The sequence below is a fragment of the Coregonus clupeaformis genome, chromosome 12 (genome assembly GCF_020615455.1).
Source record: "Coregonus clupeaformis isolate EN_2021a chromosome 12, ASM2061545v1, whole genome shotgun sequence".
NCBI classification, from domain to species: domain Eukaryota; kingdom Metazoa; phylum Chordata; class Actinopteri; order Salmoniformes; family Salmonidae; genus Coregonus; species Coregonus clupeaformis.
This window is the reverse complement of record NC_059203.1, coordinates 15,359,187-15,386,447: the sequence shown is the minus strand read 5'-3', so window position 1 is coordinate 15,386,447 and position 27,261 is coordinate 15,359,187. Positions and strand designations below refer to the sequence as shown.

General features: G+C 42.3%; 1 protein-coding gene across 1 annotated transcript; it reads right to left on the bottom strand.

Annotated features, from left to right (window-relative positions):
* Window positions 1-401: 401 nt before the first annotated feature.
* Window positions 402-21,006, bottom strand: LOC121577881 (dual specificity protein phosphatase 7-like). Its single transcript, XM_041891838.2, has 3 exons — window positions 20,182-21,006; window positions 14,242-14,673; window positions 402-3,443 (listed from the first exon to the last, which is right to left on the bottom strand). Exons 1-3 carry the CDS (start codon window positions 20,588-20,590, stop codon window positions 3,133-3,135), a joined length of 1,152 nt encoding a protein of 383 aa, XP_041747772.2. The 5' UTR covers window positions 20,591-21,006; the 3' UTR covers window positions 402-3,132.
* Between the last annotated feature and the right edge of the window lie 6,255 nt (window positions 21,007-27,261).

Genomic DNA, 27,261 nt, shown 5'->3' with positions numbered 1-27,261 from the left:
CTGTTACATTGGCAAGATGACACACAGATGTGGGACTCAGGCTAGCGAACCGAACCAAGCCCTGTCCTTTGGACACCCCCAGGTGAAGGAAAGATAGCTTCAGTCCCAAAGCAGAGCGCTTTTGGGATAACGTTTCCCCCCTAGGTACAGATCTAGAATCAGCTTTCCCTCCCCCAAAATCCTAACCTTAACCATTAGTGGGGAAAAGGCCAAACTGAACCAGGATCAGCGTTTAGGGGCCAATTTCACCCTACAAAAAAATCAAAGCGGTCAGAGATACAGCTGTATTATGTATTTACAGCTGTATTATGTATTTACGTATAGAATTCTAATTCTATAATTCTAATTATTATAGTAAAAAACAATAGTAACACAAACAGATGTATAAAATACTGTTGATATAATATAATAAAAGGTGTTTGTTGATTTAATATTGCAGACAGAGTAATACAAACAACCTCGTCTGAAGACCCGTTAAAGACAATGGCTCTGTCCCAAATGGCAACCCTATTCCCTATATAGTGCACTACTTTTGACCACAGTTGAGCACTAGAGGGGTGCACTTTATAGGGAATAGGGTGCTATTTCGGACACCGACAATTAGTTGTCCGTCATTGCCATGTATATTTTGATTTTATTATCATTAAAGAACAAATGTTTTTACACAACGATATTTCTAAAGTGAGATACAAAGAGTATTGAACAGTCACCATTATAGAAAGAGTTGTATTATAAGGTTATAGAATAAGGCCAGCGTAAAGCAACCCTGTTCTTTGCCACGCTCCCTTTGGACAAGTCTCATGTAACAATGTCACAAAAAAAGGTTTCCGGTAACTTTCCCAACATTCCCAGGTTTTCCAGAATTCCTGGTTGGAGATTCCCGTAATCAAGAGCCAAAAAAACAGGAAATCCAGGAATCCTCTAACCGGGATCTCTGGGAAAAACTGGGACATTTGGGAAAGTTACCGGGAAATGTCCAACCCTAGTCAGAAATCCTCCTGGCTACATACTGTATGCTGCTGTATGTGATCAGCTATAGCTTATAACCCGTTATAAGAGCTTATAACCTCTCTATACTTACCAGACAGCAGTAAAAAAAAACAGTTCTCATTTTCCGGCTTCCAACTGGTAAATAAACAACATCCAACAACCTCCCAACTAGCCTGGTACCAGTCTGTTCGTGCTATCATTCCAACTGTCATTCCAACTTGTCATGCCAAACAAAAGGCAAGGAGTGGAATGATTGCACAAATAGACTGGTGCCCAGGCCACCTCCCAACCACTTCCTTAGGTAGTCACCTGCACACCACTGTTGGACAGCACACAGTAGATTGCTCATGTATAGAACATAACATAATATATAATTTACCTTATATTTTATTCATAATATAATAATGTAGTGTAATGTAATATAATATTTATAATATCATAATATAGCCAAGGCTTGCGGGGTGAATCGACCCAGGATTAAAACTCTCTCGGAGGAAGTGAGGTTCTTTGCTGAGACAAACAGATCCACGGTTTTATCCCAAAATGGCACCCTATTCCCTACGTAGTGCACTACATTTGACCAGAGCCTTATGGGTCCTAGTCAAAAGTAGTGCACTATATAGAGAATAGGGTGCCACTTGGGATGAACCCATCTTTTCATATGCAGTTAAGGAACAATAAGCTTCACCCAGCCAGTCCCAGCCCACGGCATGGTCAGACCAGCTGCAGGAGCTAGTCTCTGCCTAGGACTGCCTCTACACCACACCATCTCTCCCTCTCCCTCTCTCCTTCTCCTCTCTCTCCCTCTCTCTCTCCCTCTCTCTCTCTCTCTCTCCCTCTCCCTCCCTCTCCCTCTCCCTCTCGCCTTCTCGTTGAATGTCTCTTTCTCTGGAGTACTAGTTTAAGTGCCAAGAAGTGATAGGCTTCACCACTGTGCAAACTGCATTAGATCATCGTTTACAAACATAGAAAAAAAAAAACTATAAAAACAACCCAGAATATTATGAAAAGTAACTTTTCTCTTGGTCTGTTTTCTCTTTAGTTATACAGGTCTCCTTCAGATGTTATAGTGCATCTGTTTCTGGTTGTGGACAGGATTATAGGAGTAGCAGTAAACATACAGTATATCCACACATTTGTGCGTACATTTATACAAATATACAAATGCATGTAGACATACATACATACATTAGTACTTGTACATGTTATATGCATCACTTGAACATACTTGTGTTTGTGTTAATAATATCTTTGTTTTTAAAAATCCAACCCTACATTCAGTAGAGTGCGATCCCCTCCATAAGGGGTGACCCCCCCCAGACACTGCAACACATTGGCACCATCATCATCATCACTCAGTAGAGTGCGATCCCCTCCATAAGGGGTGACCCCCCCAGACACTGCAACACATTGGCACCATCATCATCATCACTCAGTACAGTGCGATCCCCTCCATAAGGGGTGACCCCCCCCAGACACTGCAACACATTGGCACCATCATCATCACTCAGTAGAGTGCGATCCCCTCCATAAGGGGTGACCCCCCCCAGACACTGCAACACATTGGCACCATCATCATCACTCAGTAGAGTGCGATCCCCTCCATAAGGGGTGACCCCCCCCAGACACTGCAACACATTGGCACCATCATCATCATCACTCAGTAGAGTGCGATCCCCTCCATAAGGGGTGACCCCCCCCCAGACACTGCAACACATTGGCACCATCATCATCATCATCACGAGGTTGTTGATGAGGTCGTCGTCCAAGAGGATCCACCATCTGTTTCCTGTCTTTGTATGAAGCTCTGTGTTCTGTTCTGTTCTACAGCGTAGCACGTCTCAGTCTGCTTCTAAGACAGGCTGTTCCAAAGGCAAGACTACAAGCTTCCCAAACCACTGAGGAGAGGAGACGGGGCTTCTTCCTCTTCCTTTCTACCCTCTGAGAGACCAACAGAGCTCTACAAGCCAAGCAGACTTCCATTTGGCCTCTGACCTGTCTCTGCCCACGCACAGTCCGTCCACCATCCCAGGCTATCCGCTGTCAAAGCACAGCCAGCCTCTGAAGAGAAGAGATAAAAACATTCACATCCAAGATGGCCGCTCAAGTCCCGCCCCCCCCCTTCCTCCCCCCCACACGCCTTCATGTAGATTCCAGCGTGTCGAGCTGGAACACGTTGTGATTGGTTGGCGTGGTGAAAAACAGCTGTTCATTGGTGGAGGAGCGGTTGTCACACGGGCTACTGAGCCCCAACGTTCTCTCAAAGTCCAAGAGCTGACCCATGAAGTTGAAGTTGGGTGAGATGTTGGACTTCTTCTGTTTCACGAAGTCGTACGCGTCGTTGAGCGACAGGTTGAGCTTCTGCATCAGGTAGGCCACGGTTACCGTTACGGAGCGACTGATCCCTGCCAGGCAGTGCACCAGGATACCACACTGTTTGGAGCGAGCTTCGTCTGGAGGGGGGAGAGAGAAGATAAAGATACGGATTAGTTTGATGTGTTTGAGACGCAACACAGTTTAGAGTTTTGAATACTGACTTTTTTTTTGGGGGGGGGGCGTGAAATGTGTGTGTTCGGAAAGATTTCAAAGAGAACAGCGATACCAACTCCACCTCTCTGGTTTCTGGTGTTTATAATAATAATAATAATAATATGCCATTTAGCAGACGCTTTTATCCAAAGCGACTAACGGTCATGTGCGCATACATTTTTACGTATGGGTGGTCCCGGGGATCGACCCCACTACCCTGGCGTTACAAGCGCCGTGCTCTACCAGCTGAGCTACAGAGAACAGCGATACCAACTCCACCTCTCTGGTTTCTGGTGTTTAACAGATATATAGTGTATCTACAGTTAACAGATATATAGTGTATCTACAGTTGACAGATATATATAGTGTATCTACAGTTAACAGATATATATAGTGTATCTACAGTTGACAGATATATAGTGTATCTACAGTTAACAGATATATATAGTGTATCTACAGTTGACAGATATATATAGTGTATCTACAGTTAACAGATATATATAGTGTATCTACAGTTGACAGATATATATAGTGTATCTACAGTTGACAGATATATAGTGTATCTACAGTTGACAGATATATAGTGTATCAACAGTTAACAGATATATAGTGTATCTACAGTTGACAGATATATAGTGTATCTACAGTTGACAGATATATAGTGTATCTACAGTTGACAGATATATAGTGTATCTACAGTTGACAGATATATAGTGTATCTACAGTTGACAGATATATAGTGTAGCAACAGTTAACAGATATATAGTGTATCTACAGTTGACAGATATATAGTGTATCTACAGTTGACAGATATATAGTGTATCTACAGTTGACAGATATATAGTGTATCAACAGTTAACAGATTTGTAGTGTATCTACAGTTGACAGATATATAGTGTATCTACAGTTAACAGATATATATATAGTGTATCTACAGTTGACAGATATATATAGTGTATCTACAGTTGACAGATATATAGTGTATCTACAGTTAACAGATATATATAGTGTATCTACAGTTGACAGATATATATAGTGTATCTACAGTTAACAGATATATAGTGTATCTACAGTTAACAGATATATAGTGTATCTACAATGTGAAGTGCTGCATACCTTCATAACGTGATCTGAACAAACAACCATCTGACTATTCAGAAGTGAATGACCTATTTCCATAACTGACAAAATAATAGTTTTTAATCAGAGCAGAGTTTCTTCATCAAACAATACATTCCATACATACAGAAACGTGCATCGAGAGATAGATGTGCGTTCCAAATGGTACCCTATTCCCTTTATATTATACTACTTTGACCAGGTCCCATTGGGGGGGGGAGAAAGAAAGAGAGAGAGAGAGAGAGAGAGAGAGAGAGAGAGAGAGAGAGAGAGAGAGAGAGAGAGAGAGAGAGAGAGAGAGAGAGAGAGAGAGAGAGAGAGAGAGAGAGAGAGAGAGAGAGAGAGAGAGAGAGAGAGAGAGAGAGAGAGAGAGAGAGAGAGAGAGAGAGAGAGAGAGAGAGAGAGAGAGAGAGAGAGAGAGAGAGAGAGAGAGAGAGAGAGAGAGAGAGAGAGAGAGAGAGAGAGAGAGAGAGAGAGAGAGAGAGAGAGAGAGAGAGAGAGAGAGAGAGAGAGAGAGAGAGAGAGAGAGAGAGAGAGAGAGAGAGAGAGAGAGATCAGGTCCTATTGGGCTATGGTCTAAAGTAGTGTACTATAAAGGGAACAGGGTGCCATTTGGGATGGACACATAGATAGAAATGATCCATTATTAACAACCAAGGTGTTCCTGGATTTTATCTGGTGCAACGCTATCAAGCCATTAGAGCTTCCAAGGCTACCGTAAAGTGCTTCTCTGTCTCTCTCTGTCTCTCTGTCTCTCTCTCTCTCTCTCTCTCTCTCTCTCTCTCCTCCTCCTCCTCTCTCTTGATGGATGGATAGAGTATGTTTCTACTGTAGCTGTGTCTCTGACTGGGAGATTGGGGTCAGATGAACACAGACAATGGCTGTTTTAAGGAAGCCAATGTTTTGGGGGATTGTAACTTCAAGGAAATAAAGGTTGAGATGTCTGTGGCTGAAACTATCCTCCTGCATCTCGCCTGAGGTTGAGTTTAAATTAACTGTGTGAGCAGTTTCACTGGGTTGCAACATTCTGGTAACTTTCCCAGGTTTTCCAGAAATCTCTGTCGGAGGATTCCTGGATTTCCTGCTTATCCCCTCCTGATTCCAGGGATCTTCCAACCAGGATTTCTGGAGAGCTCACAGACCGGGACCGCCGAGTTCTAAACTGCCTCTGGAAGCAACGTCAGTACAAGAACTGTTCGTCGGGAGCTTCATGAAATGGGTTTCCATGGCCGAGCAGCCGCACACAAGCCTAAGATCACCATGCGCAATGCCAAGCGTCAGCTGGAGTGGTGTAAAGCTCGCCGCCATTGTACTCTGGAGCAGTGGAAATGCGTTCTCTCGAGTGATGAATCACGCTTCACCATCTGGCAGTCCGACGGACTAATCTGGGTTTGGTGGATGCCAGGAGAACGCTACCTGCACCAATGCATAGTGCCAACTGTAATGATCTGGGCCTGTTCTTCATGGTTCGGGCTAGGCCCCTTAGTTCCAGTGAAGGGAAATCTTAATGCTACAGCATACAATGACATTCAAGACGATTCTATGCTTCCAACTTAGTGGCAACAGTTTTGGGAAGGCCCTTTCCTGTTTCAGCATGACAATGCCCCCGTGTACAAAGCGAGGTCCATACAGAAATGGTTTGTCGAGATCGGTGTGGAAGAACTTCACTGGCCTGCACAGAGCCCTGACCTCAACCCCCATCGAACACCTTTGGGATGAATTAGAACGCCGACTGCGAGCCAGGCCTAATCGCCCAACATCAGTGCCCGACCTCACTAATGCTCTTGTGGCTGAATTGGAAGCAAGTCCCCCGCAGCAATGTTCCAACATCTAGTGGAAAGCCTTCCCAGAAGAGTGGAGGCTGTTATAGCAGCAAAGGGGGGGACCAACTCCATATTAACGCCCATGATTTTGGAATGAGATGTTGGACATACCTTTGGTCATGTAGTGTATTTCCCTAAAAGTTGAGCAGCAAACCCTGCTACCACCATTCCGGAGATCGACAAAGACCCTTAAATACTTCCTGAGTCTGACTCGATCCTTTCACGTCGTAGTGTATTTCTTAACTATGGCACTTTCAAAACAAACAAGGCATTGGACATTCCAGAGCCAAACAAAAACTCCACATTCCCATGAAGCTGAAGAGGGAAAGCCCTGGGTATTCCTCCTTGGGGATTGGAGGAGGAACGTCTAGTAGACTGATTACTGAAACACTGAAACTAACATCAAATAGTCTGATGTGAAACACTGAAACTAACGTCAAATAGTCTGATCTGAAATACTGAAACTATCGTCAAATAGTCTGATATACAATACTGAAACTATTGTCAAATTGTCTGGTCTGAAATACAGAAACTATCGTCAAATAGTCTGATCTGAAATACTGAAATACTGACACTGAAAATAAATAGTCTGAGCTATAATACTGAAACTAACCTGAAATAGTCTAATCTCAAATACTGAAATTAAAAACAAATCGTCTGATGTTAAATACTGAAATAGTCTGATGTTAAATACTGAAATGTACTATGAAATTGCACAAACAACTCTAAGCAAAGCTCTGTTATTATCCCTTGTGTATAGTGGTGAATCAACTGTCGTGACTCAACAGTAGTCCCACACTGTGCAGTGTGATTCTCAACTTGTCAAGAACATCTTTCTTGGTTTTCTATTTGATTCTGCGAATCCAAGGTGAAAACGAGTCTATATTGGTAGACATTGTGCTGTGCACTCTGAGTAAGTGAAGGGAAACTCTCTGAAAAGAGCGCTAATACAGGGTTTGCATCCCAAATGGCACCCTGTTCCCTATATAGTGCACTACTTTTGATCAGGGCCCAATAGGGAATAGGGTGCCATTTGGGACTCAACCCAGGCGTGACCTTGAATGGGGAAGGGTATTAATAAGCCTGTCTTGTGTTGTGGTGGAAGCTTCCAAAGGCTTTTCTCTCCTGCTTTATATCACTGTGACTTCATTTCTTTCACTTTGAGTTTCACCCGTTATACGAGTTTACAATAGACGTGATTGGTTGTTTAACCCAGTTGTTCTTCTGTAGCTCAGCTGGTAGAGCACGGCGCTCGTAACGCCAAGGTAGTGGGTTCGATCCCCGGGACCACCCATACACAAAAATGTATGCACGCATGACTGTAAGTCGCTTTGGATAAAAGCGTCTGCTAAATGGCATATTATTATTATTATTATTCTTAATGAAGAGACAACTGTCATCACAAAAAAAGAAGAAAAAAAACGTGGAATTTGAGAACATCTCAACTTTTCAGCTGGATTTGATTTTGTCTTCTGGGACGACAGATTTACATTTAAACATTTTACGTCATTTAGCAGATGCTCTTATCCAGAGCGACTTACAGTTAGTGAGTGTATACATTGTTTTTTTTCTTATTTTTCATACCCGGGACCAACCATAAGTCGCTTTGGATAAAAGTGTCTGTTTAATGTTATATATTATATTTCACTAAAACATTTCTAGGCTGGCCCAACCTCTTTCCCTCCTGGGTGCATAGTCAATATTGGACCTGACCTCAACTTCCCCCATAATGCTGTGCTGCAGGATGACACACTCTAAAGTGGAGTCATGCACAGCAGGGCCTTTTAAAACCGTTAGCAGGGCCTTTTAAAACCGTTAGCAGGGCCTTTTAAAACCGTTAGCAGGGCCTTTTAAAACCGTTAGCAGGGCCTTTTAAAACCGTTAGCAGGGCCTTTTAAAACCGTTAGCAGGGCCTTTTAAAACCGTTAGCAGGGCCTTTTAAAACCGTTAGTAGGGCCTTTTAAAATCAGTTTGTATTTTTTGCCTACTTCTGTATGGATTTTTCCATTTCCGTTTTTCTTTTTCCAGGTTACAGATTTCCCACATTTGTTCTGTTTTCCCCCAGTTTGTAATAGATAAACAGCACAATGTGATTTTCTGTGTTCACCACAATGCTTAAACCACATCAGGGGAAAACTTAGATTTTTGAGTGTAGGTGCCTTTTAATGTGTAGGTGCCACTGTTGTTTTGGTTAGCGGGTTTTCTGTAGTGCAGTAAGCTCACGTGATGTGATTCGGCCAACGGGTGGAGTGAAAGGCCAGCAACACTCCGCATTATTCAGAACCCCGTGAAAAGACACCATATATACATTCTACAGACCCTACTGAGTATTCCCTACAATACTTTTACTGCGGCACCCAGAATAATTATTGCTCTATAACCCAATATGTTACATATACAGTGATTTGCGTTGAGGGCATTTATTTGACCTTAGAACATGTTTTAAAACCCACATTTAATGCAAATGTCACTTAAATATGAACAAATATGAATCAATGTTAATTTTGAGACAGCTATTTTTCATATATCATGAATGGTTATTGACACTTTTCTATTATTACATGGGGGACTTTAATCTTTTAAATTTCTGAAATTCCGTGACCCGGAAGTACTTTTTTAGCGTTGCTGACGAGGCGCTGATCATGTGTTCGGAAATCAAATGCCCACTTGTGCTGCCACTGGACAGCGAAAAGCAAGTAAGTTAACCTTTATTTATTGTCATTTAAATTAGTTTGTAGTACTCAAGTGTTGAGATTATATACTGTAGCTACCTCAATCGTTATTTCAAATAATTTCTCAATTTAGCTAGCTAGCAGGCTCAGCTAAATACAAATCCCCTTAGACATGACTGTAAGTCGCTTTGGATAAAAGCGTCTGCTAAATGGCATATTATATTATATTATTATATAAAGCCATGTCTCATAGTCACGTCATGAGAGTTTCCCCATCTTCCCATTTAGAGTTCCTGGCGCTGCACAGAAATGCCCTTATCCAGATGGTGTGACAAAGGCATTTCCTAACATACCTGCTAACTCTCTTTGTTGTTACTTTTAAAGGTTGGAACCAACATGCTGTAACCTCCAGCAGGCAGAGAGGTGAAGAACCATTCGTCCTCCAGCAGGCAGAGAGGTGAAGAACCATTCGTCCTCCTGCTCAGGGACAAGCTGCACTATTCACAGCCCTGTGTAGTGTTCAATGGAATTGCATTGCTGGACTTTTTTGAAAACTTCATGTATTTTGTATTGTTTTAAAAATGTACAAATAAAAGGAAATGTATGGTTTAAACATGTATTTTAATGTTCATTTGTTTTAGCTCTTAGTGATAATTCCCTAAGTGTTAATATCATTAAGCCTTTATGTATGTATTCATGCAGTAAGTACAGCGTCATATGATACGAGGCATTCATGTATATGTTATGAATTACAATTTAAATTGTTTTAGTTTAAATAATTTAGCAGACGCTATTATCCAGAGCGACTTACAGTTAGTGAGTGCATACATTTTTCATACATTTTTTCATAATGGTCCCCCTGTGGGAATCGAACCCACAACCCTGGCGTTGCACGCTCCATGCTCTACCAACTGATCTACACGGGACACCGTGTGTTATAAATGACCAGAGGGGTCTGACTAAATTAAGTACAGCATGATGCGATATAGAGTCTTTATGGATGTGTTATGAATGACCGAAGGTGTCTCACTTCAAACTAAGTGTTACAGGACACTACATGAAGTGTCACTAATCAGGTTATTAACGTTCTGCTGATTTATGACGGTTCTCTCGTGATCCACAGGTTACTGTAGGGTGAGAGACGTATTTAAATGGACTGATGGGCCTGAAAAGCTTGTGTGTGTGTGTCAGAACTAAGATGATTTGGAGGAGTCCATCCTGAGACTACCTCACCAGGTATTCCTCTTCTGTTCCCATGGAGACCAGGGCTTGATTACAACCTGTCACAATGGTGCCAACATTTTGTGGTTGACCTTTCAGAGGGGGAGTGGGTGAATGTGTTAAAGACCTGACTGGGCCCCGCACCGCTCGGGTATGGCTTGTTATATTGTTCTGTTAAAGACCTGACTGGGCCCCGGCACCGCTCGGGTATGGCTGGTTATATTGTTGTGTTAAAGACCTGACTGGGCCCAGCACCGCTCGGGTATGGCTGGTTATATTGTTGTGTTAAAGACCTGACTGGGCCCCGGCACCGCTCGGGTATGGCTGGTTATATTGTTGTGTTAAAGACCTGACTGGGCCCAGCACCGCTCGGGTATGGCTGGTTATATTGTTGTGTTAAAGACCTGACTGGGCCCAGCACCGCTCGGGTATGGCTCGTCGTTGTTGTTGTTGTGTTAAAGACCTGACTGGGCCCAGCACCGCTCGGGTATGGCTGGTTATATTGTTGTGTTAAAGACCTGACTGGGCCCAGCACCGCTCGGGTATGGCTCGTTATATTGTTGTGTTAAAGACCTGACTGGGCCCAGCACCGCTCGGGTATGGCTCGTTATATTGTTGTGTTAAAGACCTGACTGGGCCCAGCACCGCTCAGGTATGGCTTGTTATATTGTTCTGTTAAAGACCTGACTGGGCCCAGCACCGCTCGGGTATGGCTGGTTATATTGTTCTGTTAAAGACCTGACTGGGCCCAGCACCGCTCGGGTATGGCTCGTTATATTGTTCTGTTAAAGACCTGACTGGGCCCAGCACCGCTCGGGTATGGCTCGTCGTTGTTGTTGTTGTGTTAAAGACCTGACTGGGCCCAGCACCGCTCGGGTATGGCTCGTTGTTGTTGTTGTTGTTGTTGTTGTTGTTGTGTGCATGTTTGTGTTCTGAGGAACATGTAACTTGGTTCCAGAAGAAAGACAATTTCAATTTCTCAAGGTAAGTGTTTCTTGGTGTAACGTCGTCCCCAGGCTATTGCAAACACAGCACATATAAGCCTGTGATATCAACCATTCAAAGATCGTCTTAGTGGGAGTGACCCATATAATTCTACAGGAGTGACCTTACTGAGTAAAGTATGTGTCATCGTCACTACTTAACACAGTCAAAAAGTCATCATTATTTCTAAACTCTGCCCATTACCACAATTTATCTTCTTAAAATGTGATTTTAAACCTAACCCTAACTAATGAAGGCCAAGTTTGATGCGTCGGTCCACCAGACCTCCCGCGCATTTGGACGGAAGTGTCTGGGAACGAGATTAGGTGTAACGTGACTAGCATGACTTCACTTCAGAGCGTGTGCCATTCTTCAGCACAAAATGTCACCCTTTATAAAGCACGTTTATATCCTATTTGACATAGTGGGTTACGTCACATGACATTAGTGATTATGTCACACAGTTATGCCACATTTATGAACCCTTTATAAAGCATGACACATGGTTATAGATGCTTTGTAACACATTTATGTAGTGCTTTATGAAGCCTTTATAAGCTGCACGTCGTTTAAAGTGGGACCGAATAATACAATTCATTCAGATAACTATAAGGCTAATTTGGGGAATAATGTCTGTCAAGTAATGTGTGAGATCAGAGCTTTGATGAAGTGATACTCTGTACCTTCAGCCTTCTGGAGGTGTTTATCTTCTGACTGAAGGCTGGCAACCGTGAAACACAACCACATTACAGTAATGGAATGAGGTCATGTAATAGACAGTAGATGAAGAAGCTGGCATCAACCGACAACCTTTAACCTCTGGGTGCAGCGGAGGGTAACCTGAATCATTTAAAAACTAGGTATTTCCTTCATTCATCAGTCTTCACAATGGTTCTCAAGATGACCTGCTTCATTCACAGATTCCCTTCTGTGGTGTAACGAGTGTGCTAGAAACCTTAGGCCAACTTTTGATGAGTTATTTAAAGGCCCACTCTGTGATTTGATAATAATATAATCCCTGCAATGACTCGGATCAAGTCATGGCTCTTTCATGGTGTGAAATGAGACGTGTAGCAGGAAATACCACAAACCGCTCAGAAGACATAAATCAACTCAGAGTTCAATATTGTTCCTTGGAGAGTGAAGCAACGTTTTGTTCCTTGGAGGATAAAGCAACGTTTTGTTGCGTCTGAGGTGGGGCTTGTTAGCTTAAGTTGCTGACTTATAAATCTATATTTGAGTAATAAGACCTGTTAATGTACTTATAAATCTATATGTTTTAAGCAATAAGACCTGTTAATGTACTTATAAATCTATATGTTTTAAGCAATAAGACCTGTTAATGTACTTATAAATCTATATGTTTTAAGCAATAAGATCTGTTAATGTATTATAAATCTATATGTTTTAAGCAATAAGATTTGGCATTGTAGTAATAAACCTATACGATATGTTTTAGGCAATAACACCTGTTATTGTACTTGTTATTGTACGGGCGGCAGGTAGCCTAGCGAAAGGTTTCTGGTTCGAATCCCCGAGCTGACTAGGTGAAAAATCTGTCGATGTGCCTTTGTGCAAGGCACTTAACCCTAGTCGCTCTGAATAAGAGCGTCTGATAAACGACTAAGATTTACATTTTTATTTTGTAATTTATAAATCTACATGTTTTAAGCAAAAATATGAGTTATTGTACTTATAAATCAAATCAAATCAAATAAGCAATAAGACCGCTTGTTTGACTCATCCTTCAATAGATATGAGGCACAATCAAATTGGATTAATCTATTTATGCCTAATTTAGTGTTATATTAATAGTTATATAACCTGAATGTTGGTGAAATGTCTAGACTTGACAGTTCATGCAGTTTTAGTATTCTGATCACAGAGTTCTGATCACAGAGTTCTGATCACAGAGTTCTGATCACAGAGTTCTGATCACAGAGTTCTGATCACAGAGTTCTGATCACAGAGTTCTGATCATGGAATTCTGAACGCGTCATGCGTCTACACCTACATGTAAATGTGTCTACCGTGTCCACAGTGTGTCCGGATTCCCTTTTCCCGCGCTATATTCAGATGCCAGTATGCATTCTACAAACGGTGGAATAGGCTAAATCTGATAACAACACCACAACTAATGGCAGTAGCTAACTACTGTTGCTAACTAGCCAGCTAACCTTTGTAGCTAGCCAGCAAGCAACACTAAAGGGATTGCAAACAGGTTAGCATAACTCTAGCCAAACAGAAAATTGTTTTTCTAAATATTAGCTAGCTGGCTAGCATGTATGAGGCCAGCAAACACGTTCCTCACACAGTAGTAACGTATTTCCTCCAACGGTATAATGAGAAGGTGCCTCTCGCTCCCAAAACACACGTTTTCTGGAGACTTGCGGGAGGAGTGCTGATGAACGACGCCCGCTGTATGCCCTTTCGGTAGCCTGATTTGCGTCCAGACTGAGGAGAAATCCGCACACAATCCCTGACCACCACGTGAAGTGGTCAGCCAGATCAGACCACAAAGTGACTTCTGTGCGTCTAGACCCGTCTTTTCAATGCGATCTTTATATTCTGATAGCAGAAGTCACATGTAAGTGTCAAGTGTAGACCACAGTTCTCTGATGAATCAGCTATGAGATAGGTTCATAAGATGTTGCGAAAACGAACATCACAAAACAAGACTTCAAAAGACTGTAAACTCACATCTGATCTGTAAAATACTGTAAACTCCAACTGATCTGTAAAGACTGTACACTCCAAATGATCTGTAAAATACTAAACTCCAACTGATCTGTAAAGACTGTACACTCCAAATGATCTGTAAAAGACTAAACTCCAAATGATCTGTAAAAGACTAAACTCCAACTGATCTGTTAAAGCATCCAAATGAGGCCACTTATACTCACCAATGAAAGAAATGGCCTCTGGGAAAAACTGTGAGAGATTTTGGCTCCAGTGATCGGAGATGGGGATCTGTTTGTACTTGAAGTCTCCGTCATGTTCAAACATGTTGGGCAGGTTGGGTGTGACGTTGAGGATGTACTTGATGTTGTACTTCCCCAGGACGTCCAGGTTGGCTGAGTCTTTGGCACAGCCCAGGTAGAGGTAGGGTAAGATCTGGACCGGGAAGGCAGGCTGGTTGTTGGGGAGAGGGCTGCCCTCGGACTCGGTGGCGCTGCCCGGTTCCCTGTCCGATGACTCCCCATCAGAACAGTCCGAGCTGATCCTCAGCCCACCCAGACCCAGGACGGAGGCAGGCGGGGAGCTGCTGGGGCAGGAACAGTCCAGGTTGGTCTCACAGTGCTCAGGGTACTCCGTCTGGAACTTGTTGAAGCCACCTGGAAACAACAACAGAGACTAATTAGAATATAATAGAATATATTAGGGTAAAATATAATACAACTATTGTCCTGGAAATTACAACAATACAGAGATGGATCAGAATCCCAATATAAGAATAGAATAGAGTAGAATAGAGTAGAATAGAGTAGAGTAGAATAGACTAGACTAGAATATAGTAGAGTACAATATAGTAGAATAGATTAGAGTAGAATAGAGTAGAATAGAGTAGCATAGAAAATAGTAGAATAGAGCAGAATAGAGTAGAGTTGAATTTAGTAGGATAGAATAGAGTAGAATAAAGTAGAATAGTGTAGAATACAATAGAGTAGAACATAGTAGAGTAGAATAAAGTAGAATAGAATGGGGTAGAATATAATATAGTAGAATTGAGTAGTAGAATAGAATATAGTAAAATAGAGTAGAGTAGAGTGGAATATAGTAGAGTAGAATACAGTAGAATATAATAGAGTAAAAAAATAATCTAATAGAATAGAGTAGAATTGAAAATAGTAGAATAGAATAGAGTAGAATACAATACAATAGAGTAGAATAGAGTAGAATACAATAAAATAGAGTAGAATAGAGTAGAATACAATAAAATAGAGTAGAATAGAGTAGAATACAATAAAATAGAGTAGAATAGAGTAGAATATAGTAGAGTAGAATAGAATACAATAGAGTAGAATAGAGTAGAATAGAGTAGAATATAAAACAGTAGAAACAAATAGAACCCCTGGAAACACAGCAATACAGAGATGGGTCAGAATTACAATATGAGAATGATTGTGCGGCATGTTGTCATTTCACCTATTCAAAAAAAGTACAATACAGAGAAATGAAATTGTGAGCATTAGAATATAACTTTATTGTCCAATGTGAATTGGAAAGTCATCTCTGTGTGATGAAAGGTTGTGTAAACTTTTCATTTAATCTACTCAATTAGTACTGAGATTTATGAAAATACTGTACACAAAAAGGTTGTGTGTGTGTGTGTACACAGCATATACATATTCAAAGTGGTGAAATAAAAAAGTACATTGTGCCAACGCAAACAACCAGATACTATGTATATGTGTCAGACAGGAAAAGGATATGGGCCTACTTCCTACACGATGGTAAAATAAATGTATACTGATATATTATCACATTACATCCTATAACACAATAATAAACCCATTTCATACACTGATGTTTTTGGTAATGTGATTACTGTATATCCCATGTTTCCAGTCCTTCAATAAAATGCTGGAGGAAAAAAATGTTTTGCCCGTGCTACAGACAGCTGTAAGGTCTGCTAATATAGGATTAGCAAAGGCCCAGTGCACTACCTTTGGTGATTTTATTTATTTATATACAAATAAAAAATACAAACAATTTATTCTTATTTTTCAGGGGGTGCGGCAGAACCCTCAGAACCCTCAGAACCCTCAGAACCCTCATCAGAACCCTCATCAGAACCCTCATCAGAACCCTCATCAGAACCCTCAGAACCCTCATCAGAACCCTCAGAACCCTCATCAGAACCCTCAGAACCCTCAGAACCCTCATCAGAACCCTCAGAACCCTCATCAGAACCCTCAGAACCCTCATCAGAACCCTCATCAGAACCCTCAGAACCCTCAGAACCCTCATCAGAACCCTCAGAACCCCTACTTCCTGCGGCTATGTGTACAGTATCCTACCACTGATCTGATCTAAGGGGACATCTAAGTGACAGGGCCATAGAGTGTCATGTGTGGACTTTTTGTGAATGACAGGTGACAGTGAGCCTCAGACATGTAGGCCTATGGAATACTTCCCTCAACTATTACCATTTTCATAATGACAAGATAAGACAACAGTGGTCTATGGTCAGGATTGTAATGATTCTGTAATATTGTGAACAGGTTGTAGGTCATATCTCTATAGCCTAGTGTAACAAGGTTGGTTGTGTTTCCACTTGCCACTGCAGAAATATGTATTCGATGTTTATGTATTCCTATTGGTTGGTTGAATTTACATATCAATAAGGTGTTACGCCATTGGTTATGTTTGCAGATAGGGGGGAGATCGTGAACGTCAGTTCTTCTCAGTCTGATATTTCTATGCAAGTGGTAGGTCACGTTCTATTGTCATGTTTACAATGTGTACGAGTTCACTGTGTACATGTCCTGATGTGTATATATATGTGTACAGTACCTGTTAGATATTGGCAGAATCCTGGGACGTGCTTTTGTATGTTATTGCTGTAAGAGTGAGTTAGCTAGCATGCTCTAATTGTAATGGTCACATTAGCTCCCTGCTAATTCAGTTATTTCCATACTAACAGATGAAAACATGAATCTACAGCCATCAACATACTGTTGTCCTGCACATCTAATGTGCTTCCTTCCTCGTGTCTATCGTCAGGTACATAGATTTGTTGTATTTTGTACTGTCTTTGTCATTATGATGTTTGATTACAAAATACCTAGTCTGATATTGACATGCAAGCGACAAATCTCTGGCTGGACAGTCCTTTCTTTAAAAACACAACGCAAGAGAGTTACGAAGTACGAGCACATCTGTTACACTAGCAGCTAGTCTCAGCAGCACGGTGTAGAAGTGGTTCCTGAATATCAGACAGTGAACCTGAAACATGTTTGGAATATTTTCCTCAAGTACTATTATTTCCCTACACACATGAGATAAGACATGAATGGGCCTATAGTCAGGATGGAAATAGATCTATAGTCAGGATGGTACTAGATCTATGGTCAGGATGGTAATAGATCTATAGTCAGGATGGTAATAGATCTATGGTCAGGATGGTAATAGATCTATAGTCAGGATGGTACTAGATCTATGGTCAGGATGGTAATAGATCTATAGTCAGGATGGTAATAGATCTATGGTCAGGATGGTAATAGATCTATAGTCAGGATGGTACTAGATCTATGGTCAGGATGGTAATAGATCTATAGTCAGGATGGTAATAGATCTATGGTCAGGATGGTAATAGATCTATAGTCAGGATGGTACTAGATCTATGGTCAGGATGGTAATAGATCTATAGTCAGGATGGTAATAGATCTATGGTCAGGATGGTAATAGATCTATAGTCAGGATGGTAATAGATCTATAGTCAGGATGGTACTAGATCTATGGTCAGGATGGTAATAGATCTATAGTCAGGATGGTACTAGATCTATAGTCAGGATGGTAATAGATCTATAGTCAGGATGGTAATAGATCTGTGGTCAGGATGGTACTAGATATGTGGTCAGGATGGTAATAGATCTATAGTCAGGATGGTAATAGATCTGTGGTCAGGATGGTACTAGATCTATAGTCAGGATGGTACTAGATCTATAGTCAGGATGGTAATAGATCTGTGGTCAGGATGGTACTAGATATGTGGTCAGGATGGTAATAGATCTATAGTCAGGATGGTAATAGATCTGTGGTCAGGATGGTACTAGATATGTGGTCAGGATGGTAATAGATCTATAGTCAGGATGGTAATAGATCTATAGTCAGGATGGTAATAGATCTATAGTCAGGATGGTACTAGATCTGTGGTCAGGATGGTACTAGATCTATAGTCAGGATGGTAATAGATATATAGTCAGGATGGTAATAGATCTGTGGTCAGGATGGTAATAGATCTGTGGTCAGGATGGTACTAGATCTATAGTCAGGATGGTACTAGATATGTGGTCAGGATGGTAATAGATCTATAGTCAGGATGGTAATAGATCTGTGGTCAGGATGGTAATAGATCTGTGGTCAGGATGGTACTAGATCTATAGTCAGGATGGTAATAGATCTATAGTCAGGATGGTACTAGATCTGTGGTCAGGATGGTACTAGATCTATAGTCAGGATGGTAATAGATCTATAGTCAGGATGGTAATAGATCTATAGTCAGGATGGTAATATATCTGTGGTCAGGATGGTAATAGATCTATAGTCAGGATGGTAATAGATCTATAGTCAGGATGGTAATAGATCTGTGGTCAGGATGGTACTAGATATGTGGTCAGGATGGTAATAGATCTATAGTCAGGATGGTAATAGATCTGTGGTCAGGATGGTAATAGATCTATGGTCAGGATGGTACTAGATCTATAGTCAGGATGGTAATAGATCTATAGTCAGGATGGTACTAGATCTATAGTCAGGATGGTACTAGATCTATAGTCAGGATGGTAATAGATCTATAGTCAGGATGGTACTAGATCTGTGGTCAGGATGGTACTAGATCTATAGTCAGGATGGTACTAGATCTGTGGTCAGGATGGTACTAGATCTATAGTCAGGATGGTAATAGATCTATGGTCAGGATGGACAGCCTCTATAGTATACTCTCAGCAGTTCAATGTACAGTAGGCTACAAGTGTTTTATTGTTCATTCATGAAAGTACACATTAATAATATAATTATAATTATAATTATACATTACATGAGACAGTAATGAATAGTGGAAGGTCTTTAGCACGGGTCTGATTCTGCTGTCATAAATAGGTTGTATTATCTCACTCTACAATCTAGTCTCAGCAACACACAGCATAGAAGTAGTTCCTGAATGACAGTGAGCCCGAAACATGTTTAGGAATAGTTCACTCAACTATTATTATTTTCCTACACACATAAAATAAGACACGAATGGGCCTATGGCGAGAATGGTGTTGATTGTGTGGTATAAAGAAAAGGTTTGTATATAGCCTAGACTAGTGTCAGACAGCACACAGTGAAGAAATAGTTCCTGTTCTGTTCATTCATGAAATGCACGTCTTTTCCTGAAGAAGCACTTGACAACATGGCGGAGCCATGTTAGAGCATTAATTGAAAACATCTTTGCCTCGTTCAACATTCTTTCAAAGTTAAAACTCAAATAATTAATACAACATATTTTACTCTAATAGATTAACAATCGAAAATGGGGTTGAAACTTGGTGATTCTTACTACTGTCACGGTGTGGGAAATAAGCGACTATTTGACAATAGAATAAGTTATTTTCAACACTGCTTATTTTATAAAGGCAGTCGTGAAGCGGAAGGGGAATAAAAATCGAGAGAAATATTATTGGTTTTATTCATTTGAATCACTTGAGGAAAATATAGACCTTTATTTCTATATTTTACACATTATTATATAGGAACCGTGGCTGCCTTCCGTTGACTTTTCATTTAGACAAAAAATATTTTACAACTTTAATATGATACAGAACACAATCAAATAGGCACTCCATAGTCGATAATACCATTGTGGTGAGAGGGAAACGAATGGATACATAGATCCATACCGCTGCCTTGACTTAGCTACAATGTAACTTTGCGCTATAGTCCATTTGTAACTGTTTCATTAGACAAGTGGTCTACCTAGTCTCTGAACTCGGACATGTAGGAATAAAATAGAAATTGTGCTATAGTCCAAATGTCTTTGCTGTTGTATTAGACAAGTAGCCTAGTCTCTAGACGTAAAAAAAAAAAAAAAGGTACCAGGAACATAAAATAATAGAATCGAAGAAGTTCATTCTCACCTTCCAGGTAGAAAGCCTTACAACCTTCATCTCGGAGCTTTTGCAGAAGCAAGCCGAGAACAGAGCTCGCCACCCCGGTCTCCTGCCAGTCCGTAGTGGCCTCGTCGTAGAGAAGAACCATGTCCGTCTTGCACCGCTTCACGAATTTCTCCTTATCCTCGTTGTTGGGGATGATGGACCGGATCGGTAGATTCCCCTTCTTAAGTCTCCGCAGCATCAAACCGGGTATCGCCAGGTTGATGGCCGACTCGATGTGCGACGATTCGTAGAGCTCGTGCGATCGGCAGTCCAACAGTAGTAGCGAGCTCACCCCGAGCCCGGACTCCAGTTCTTCTTGAAGCCATTCCACACTTTTACTCGACATAATCTCTGTCACGTCCCGGGAACCGTTCCAAAGATGAATTTTCATTAGGGAAATGTGGAGGTGGCTCTTTGCAGTAACATGAGGGGGGAGATAAAAAATCACGGCGCTAAACTTCTACTGCTGTGGATAGGGACAGAACCGAATCCGCTCTGATCACTTTCGTCCACCGATATAGCAGCACCTCTGCTCGCCAAGGCTGGTTGACCGAGTGAACACACCACCAGGCTTGAACACATTAAGGATATTTTTCTTTCAGTCCGTAGGCTAGAAATTATGCTGGGTTCATTCAGATGCGGTCGACGTCCATTTGATACTGCGGTCTTATAGCTGCCCTTTACTAAAAATGACCTATATCGCGTTATTATATAAATCTGATGAAAATGTGGATTCCGGTTGGATCGTAGCTATAGCACATTATTTTAACGTTTGCCATTCGACCGCCTCCCGTGTGTCATTTCCAGTAACCGCTGTGACAAGCAGGCAGAACTAAAAGGGGTTTGCAGACAGTAGGCATGTCACTGTAGGAGGAGCTGGGGCAACAGTTAAAGACGCAGCATACAGCATTGGAGAGGAGAGGCTGTTGCTTTCAGACATCATGTCCCTCTCTCTCACCAACTTGGACAGCAACAAATGTCCTAAAATATTACACTGATGATTCATTCAACCCTGTCGGATTCTTAGGGGTCATTCAACCCTGTCTGATTAATAAGGGGGGGACCGGGACCGGGACCGGGACCGGGACCGGAGAAGAAGCACCGTCTATTGGGACCTCCAAATGCATAGATTGCGTAATCGCGTTTAGACACCTTTTTGGGCAACCTCTGGCACACAGGCAATATCCCATTTATCATCCACAATGGAATAGGAGGATAGCCATTGGACCATAACAATACAAATAGTCCGAACCATACCCATTCTCAACGTCCACATAGATGTTTTTCAATATAGAGATATTAGAAACTAAGGACAGTGCGTAATGCTCTATCGGTGGATACAGAAGAGTCAGATGCAGCCGGTTCCTCTTTAACATATCTGCCCCCCTCTCTGTCTCACCCTCCCTCCCTCCCTCCCTCCATCCTCTCTCTCTCACCCTCCCAACCTGAGAAGAACATTCATTATGAATGGACCGCCCCACGATTGAAAAAAAATATCTCATGGTTGATAAAACCCGATGATAAAATCTGACTGAAATTAACCTGTAGTTGACCACAAGCAAACGAATTGTCATCTGCGCCACATTAAGGGACTCTATTATATTCCCACTCTATTCTATTCCATTATATTCTATTCCGTTATATTCTATTTCATTCCATGGTATTCTATTCTAAATAGAATACCATAGAAGTTATATAATTGACAAGTACAGTCAGTGGTTTTACTGGCCTACTCCTTTGGACAGCTAAGTAGTATATTTGTACAGTTGGAACCTACATCCACTAATGGAAGGAGAAATGTAGCTTTACACACACACACACACACACACACACACAGCTGCAGGACAGAAGGTGTAGAGAGCCACTGACAGCAGACAATGGCCCTTTATCCCTCAGCCCCAATGACTTACAGTTACTCCAGACTCTCTGACAGTGAGCTCTTGTGTTTCCATCCCTCTCATCACAAACCCCCCACGAACAATAAGTTACAGACCTACCCACTGAGCGCTAACGCTACTAGCTACTGTTAGCCTCTCAACAATAAGTTACAGACTAGCCCACTGAGCGCTAACGCTACTAGCTACAGTTAGCCTCTCAACAATAAGTTACAGACTAGCCCACTGAGCGCTAACGCTACAAGCTACTGTTAGCCTCTCAACAATAAGTTACAGACTAGCCCACTGAGCGCTAACGCTACAAGCTACTGTTAGCCTCTCAACAATAAGTTACAGACCTACCCACTGAGCGCTAACGCTACTAGCTACAGTTAGCCTCTCAACAATAAGTTACAGACTAGCCCACTGAGCGCTAACGCTACAAGCTACTGTTAGCCTCTCAACAATAAGTTACAGACCTACCCACTGAGCGCTAACGCTACACGCTACTGTTAGCCTCTCAACAATAAGTTACAGACCTGCCCACTGAGTGCTAACGCTACTAGCTACAGTTAGCCTCTCAACAATAAATTACAGACCTGCCCACTGAGTGCTAACGCTACAAGCTACTGTTAGCCTCTCAACAATAAATGACAGACCTGCCCACTGAGTGCTAACGCTACAAGCTACTGTTAGCCTCTCAACCATAAGTTACAGACTAGCCCACTGAGTGCTAACGCTACAAGCTACTGTTAGCCTCTCAACAATAAGTTAAGAGACTGAGTGCGTTAGCCTCTCAACCATAAGTTACAGACTAGCCCACTGAGTGCTAACGCTACAAGCTACTGTTAGCCTCTCAACAATAAGTTACAGACTAGCCCACTGAGCGCTAATGTTGAACCTGGTTGTTCTGTCACTGTAACCTCATACAACCATCCATTCACAGATATATACAACCATGAACGTACAGTATTAACTATTCCAAATAAAAACTAAATTTAGCAGACATAGATACTGTACAACCATGAATATATGAACTACTAATTCCAATTTAAAACTTTCTTTCACAGACACAACCATGTGTATGTAACCGGTGTGAAATGGCTAGTAGGGGCTAGGAGAGGGACGGAAGCAACACTGTTACATTGATGCTGTTGACCCCGATCACTGGTTGCTGCGGAAAAGGAGGCGGTCAAAAGGCTCCCGAGTGGCGCAGTGGTCTAAGGCTGTGCCACTAGAGATCCTGGTTCGAATCCAGGCTCTGTCGTAGCCGGCCGTGACCGGGAGGCCCATGGGGCGGCGAATAATTGGTCCAGGGTAGGCGAGGGAATGGCCGGTAGGGATGTAGCTCAGTTGATAGAGCATGGCGTTTGCAACGCCAGGGTTGTGGGTTCGATTCCCACGGGGGGCCAGTATGAAAAAACATAATGTAGGCACTCACTAACTGTAAGTCGCTCTGGATAAGAGCGTCTGCTAAATGACTAAAATGTAAATGTAAAAGGGGGGTGAGTGTAACCGATGTGAAATGGCTAGCTAGTTAGCGGTGCGCGCTAGTAGCGTTTCAATCGGTGACGTCACTCGCTCTGAGACCTTGAAGTAGTTGTTTCCCTTGCTCTGCAAGGGCCGCGGCTTTTGTGGAGCGACGGGTAACGGTGCTTCGAGGGTGACTGTTGTCGATGTGTGCAGAGGGTCCCTGGTTCAAGCCCAGGTAGGGGCGAGGAGAGGGACAGAAGCAACACTGTTACCCCGAGTGGCGCAGTGGTCTAAGGCAGTGCTAGCTGTGCCACTAGAGATCCTGGTTTGAATCCAGGCTCTGTCGTAGCCGGCCGAGACCGGGAGACCCATGGGGCGGCGCGCAATTGGCCCAGCGTCGTCCAAGGTAGGGGAGGGAATGGCCGGCAGGGATGTAGCTCAGTTGATAGAGCATGGCGTTTGCAACGCCAGGGTTGTGGGTTCGATTCCCACAGGGGGTATGAAAAAAAAATAATGTATGCACTAACTGTAAGTCGCTCTGGATAAGAGCGTCTGCTAAATGACGTAAATGTAAAGTATACTACAACTGAAAACTATCTTTCACAGACACATCCATGAATATGACCTACTGTACTAGTTTAAGAGACACAGATACAACAAGCCACTATAGTCCATTAGGCAGGCTGTCTCTCATGGTAATGTAATCTGTGGAGGTGAGAGATTGAGAGCTAAATGCACACCGCTGGGATGAAGTGCTGTTTCGTAATTCAGCCAATGACATCAAGTGCTGACGGTAGTTTTAACAGAGCAGCACACTCCAGTCCTGATCCTTCCCCCTCTTTAGTGTTCCAAATGGCACCCTAATTCCCTATATAGTGCACTAGGTAATAGCATGCCATTTGGGACGCATTTCCTCTGGTGGGAGTTAGACTGGCTAGCCCATAGAACACCAACATTCCCAACTCTTAAAGTACTGAACGGCTGTTGCATGGAAAACCTATTAATTTGAGTTCTCTCTCGCTCAGTCTGTCTGTCTGCCTGCCTGTCTGTCAGCCTGTCGGTCTGTCAGCCTGTCGGTCTGTCTGCCTGCCTCTCTGTCTGTCTGTCTGTCTGTCTGTCTGTCTGTCTGTCTGTCTGTCTGCCTGCCTGTCTGTCAGCCTGTCTGCCTGTCGGTCTGTATGCCTGTCTCTCTCTCCACTTTCGTTCCCGATGTCTTTTAAAAAGAGAACAATCTTTTCATTCTTCATGATGATTGGCCATACATTCACACCATAGACTGTATATAAAAACGATTCAAATCAAATCAAACTTTATATGTGCCGAATACAACAGGTAGACATTTTACATTTTACATTTTATCCATTTAGCAGACGCTCTTATCCAGAGCGACTTACATTATATTTTTTTAACTGGTCCCCCGTGGGAATCGAACCCACAACCCTGGCGTTGCAAACGCCATGCTCTACCAACTGAGCTACATCCCTGCCGGCCATTCCCTCCCCTTAGACCACTGCGCCACTCGGGAGTACAGACCTCACGGTGAAATGCTTACTTACAAGCCCTTAACCAACAATGCAGTTCCAGAAAGAGTTAAGAAAATATTTACTAAATAAACAAAAGTAAAAAATAACAAAAAGTAACACAATAAAATAATAATAACGAGGCTATATACAGGGGGTACCGGTACCGAGTCAATGGGCTGGGGTACAGGTTAGTCCAGGTAATAATGAGGCTATATACAGGGGGTACCGGTACCGAGTCAATGTGCTGGGTACAGGTTAGTCCAGGTAATAATGAGGCTATATACAGGGGGTACCGGTACCGAGTCAATGTGCAGGGGTACAGGTTAGTTTAGGTAATTTGTACATGTAGGTAGGGGTAAAGTGACTATGCATAGATAATAAACAGCGAGTAGCAGCAGTGTAACAAGGCTATATACAGGGGGGTGTAAATGTAAATAGTCTGGGTGGCCATTTTATTAATTGTTCAGCAGTCTTATGGCTTGGAGGTAGAAGCTGTTAAGGAGCCTTTTGGTCCAAGACTTGGCACTCTGGTACCGCTTGCCGTGCGGTAGCAGAGAGAACAGTCTATAACTACGGTGGCTGGAGTCTTTGACCATTTTTATGGCCTTCCTCTGACACCGCCTGGTATAGAGGTCCTGGATGGCAGGAAGCTTGGCCCCAGTGATGTACTGGGCCGTACGCACTACCCTCTGTAGCACCTTACAGTCAGATGCCGAGCAGTTGCCATACCAGGCGGTATAGTAGGATTCAATCTTAATCCTGTATTGACTCTTTGCCTGTTTGATGGTTCGTCTGAGGGCGTAGCGGGATTTCTTATAAGCGTCCGGATTAGCGACCCCATTGTGAAGAATCAGATTCAGATCTCAGTACCTCTGGAAGTGAATATGATGACACACCTTGATAAGGTTAAATAGTACACAGATAACTGTAGTATTGTCATAACCAGCAGAACCTTCATGTTCTCTTGTGTTGCAATGTTTACACTATTATGTTTATTGACAGGGATTGGGTTACCATAGAGACCTGGATGACTCATAATCATGATAAACACACTTATTCTACATTAAGTAATACATTAAGTCTGTGTGTGCATTTATGTGTGTGCATGCATGTGTATGTGCGCACAGTTGAGGTCGGAAGTTTACATCCTCTTAGGTTGGAGTCATTCAAACTCGTTTTTCAACCACTACACACAGTTCTTGTTAACAAACTATAGTTTCTGGCAAGTAGGTTAGGACATCTACTTTGTGCATGACACAAGTAATTTTTCCAACAATTGTTTACAGACAGATTATTTCACTTATAATTCACTGTATCACAATTCCAGTGGGTCAGAAGTTTACATACACTAAGTTGACTGTGGCTTTAAACAGCTTGGAAAATTCCAGAAAATGATGTCATGGCTTTAGAAGCTTCTGATAGGCTAATTGACATCATTTTAGTCAATTGGAGGTGTACCTGTGGATGTATTTAAAGGCCTACCTTCAAACTCAGTGCCTCTTTACTTGACATCATGGGAAAATCAAAAGAAATCAGCCAAGACCTCAGAAAAAAATTGTAGACCTCCACAAGTCTGGTTCATCCTTGGGAGCAATTTCCAAACACCTGAAGGTACCATGTTCATCTGTACAACCAATAGTACGCAAGTATAAACACCATGGGACCACGCAGCCGTCATAGCGCTCAGGAAGGAGATGCGTTCTGTCTCCAAGATATGAACGTACTTTGGTGCGAAAAGTGCAAATCAATCCCAGAACAACAGCAAAGGACCTTGTGAAGATGCTGGAGGAAACAGGTACAAAAGTATCTATATCCACAATAAAACAAGTCTTATATCGACATCACCTGAAAGGCCGCTCAGCAAGGAAGAAGCCACTGCTCCAAAACCGCCATAAAAAAGCCAGACTACGGTTTGCAACTGCACATGGGGACAAAGATCGTACTTTTTGGAGAAATGTCCTCTGGTCTGATGAAACAAAAATAGAACTGTTTGGCCATAATGACCATCGTTATGTTTGGAGGAAAAAGGGGAAAGCTTGCAAGCCGAAGAACACCATCCCAACCGTGAAGCACGGGGGGTGGCAGCATCATGCTGTTGGGGGTGCTTTGCTGCAGGAGGGACTGGTGCACTTCACAAAATAGATGGCATCATGAGGAAGGAAAATTATGTGGATATATTGAAGCCACGGTCA